The sequence below is a fragment of the Rutidosis leptorrhynchoides genome, chromosome 10 (genome assembly GCF_046630445.1).
Source record: "Rutidosis leptorrhynchoides isolate AG116_Rl617_1_P2 chromosome 10, CSIRO_AGI_Rlap_v1, whole genome shotgun sequence".
Taxonomy (NCBI): Eukaryota; Viridiplantae; Streptophyta; class Magnoliopsida; order Asterales; family Asteraceae; genus Rutidosis; species Rutidosis leptorrhynchoides.
In genome coordinates this window covers 281,155,443-281,157,125 of record NC_092342.1, presented here as the reverse complement: position 1 = coordinate 281,157,125, position 1,683 = coordinate 281,155,443, and the positions used below count along the sequence as shown (strand labels likewise).

General features: G+C 36.8%; 1 protein-coding gene across 1 annotated transcript; it reads right to left on the bottom strand.

The window, feature by feature from the left end:
- Nucleotides 1–422: 422 nt before the first annotated feature.
- On the bottom strand, nt 423–1,208 carry LOC139871088 (agamous-like MADS-box protein AGL82). The gene has a single exon (XM_071858829.1). The coding sequence runs from the start codon at nt 1,206–1,208 to the stop codon at nt 423–425; it is 786 nt and encodes a 261-aa protein (XP_071714930.1).
- Between the last annotated feature and the right edge of the window lie 475 nt (nt 1,209–1,683).

Genomic DNA, 1,683 nt, shown 5'->3' with positions numbered 1-1,683 from the left:
TCAATGATTTCTTAAATAATTGCTTTTCTTTTTACGTTTAATTTAAATTTAAATTTAAATAATTTATTATTATAAACCATTTAATATGCCACTTTTTATTTATGGAAAATGCTAACTGACGGCTATCATTAACACGTTTTAATTAGAAGCATAAAAACAACTTTGGATATCATTCTCAAGCTTAAAAACTAGCAGGAAGATCCACACTCAAAAGCAAATCACACAATATTCAACAATATTACCCAAAAAAAAAAAAAAAAACCTTAAAATAATCTCAAAAAGTTCAATATAAAGTCTATATTAAAAAAACAAAGCAATGCAACCAAAATATTCAAAAGGACATAAAAAATCAACCCATTAACTTTGATTATATCAAACCTAATATAAAAGTTCAATCAATTAAACAATATAACCAAAAATAATCAGCCAAACCTTTCGTGAAAGTCATCCTTAACAACTTCCCCATTGTTAACATGGCCTTCAAGTTCTTGCATTACAAAATCATTTGCATACATCCCATCATGCACCATTTGCTGCTGAAACGTCCATTGATTCAACTTATCATTATTATAAAACACAGGGTGCCCCATTGGCTGTTCGAACTTAATCGATGAAGTCGTCGCTTCATTATTAAACCACCCACAATCACGGTTAAACATTTGAACATGATCAAGACCCATACCCATACCCATACCCGGATGGTGAACCATACCCGGATGCTTGTTTTCAAATCCGGGAAATAAATCATACATTTGTGGTAACTGTATATTCATGTTTCTTTTCTTGAGTTCAAGATGAGTTCGTACTAAATTCTCTTTTTTCTCTAAAGCCAGAGCAAATTGAGTTAACTGATACTCGTTTAAACCGTTTAATTCATCGAACCATGTGGCGTATTTGGCTTCAAGATTCTTTTTTCGGGCTTTAAGAAGCTCGTCTTCAATCTTTTTCTTTCGGTCTTCAAAGAAATCGTTGAGATCATACATTTTCTTTGCGGTTTCACCCTTTTTTGACTTGTAAGAAGCAATGGTTTTCTTGATGTCATCATGCTTTTCGGGCCAAATTTCGGGCTCGTTTGAATTGGGTGGGTAAAAGATGATAGCTGTTTCGACGTCACAAAGGATCTTGAACTCGTTCGCTTTCTTTATGATCCCAAGCTTTCTTTTTTGATACGTGTTGTTTCGTATTTTGTCTTTCGATATGAGTTCCATTCGCAACTTAGCACGTCCAAAGGTCTAGAGCCATATGCCGCTTCTTTTGCCTAACGGGTGTCAATGATGGATTAACATTTAACTTATGTTCCGCAATATCACGCGGAACCCCAGTCATGTCTGACTCTCGCCACGCGAAAACATCTGCGTTTGCGGACAAAATTCCATGCAATTTGGCCTTTGTTTCGGCTGACAAGCCTGCGCCGATTTTAATTCGCTTATCCGGATGCAAGCGATTTGCTATGACTGCACAATTTGCCAGTTGTTCTCCCACGCTAGGAGTGCTTATAGGCGCAACTGAGCCACACAACTCGGTTGCTTGATGTGACGCAACTGTGGCAACACCTCCTAGTGTGGGAAACTTAATCAAGCCATGCACTACCGATGGGATAATGTTAAAACGCCGTATGAAGTTTCTCCCTAGCAGTGCGTTATATCGTGAAGTTGAACGAACCACATAAAAATCGACCAATTC

What these genes read in the sequence shown, in the direction of transcription:
- LOC139871088 (XM_071858829.1), bottom strand. Translation starts at nt 1,208, where the DNA reads ATGGAACTCATATCGAAAGACAAAATACGAAACAACACGTATCAAAAA.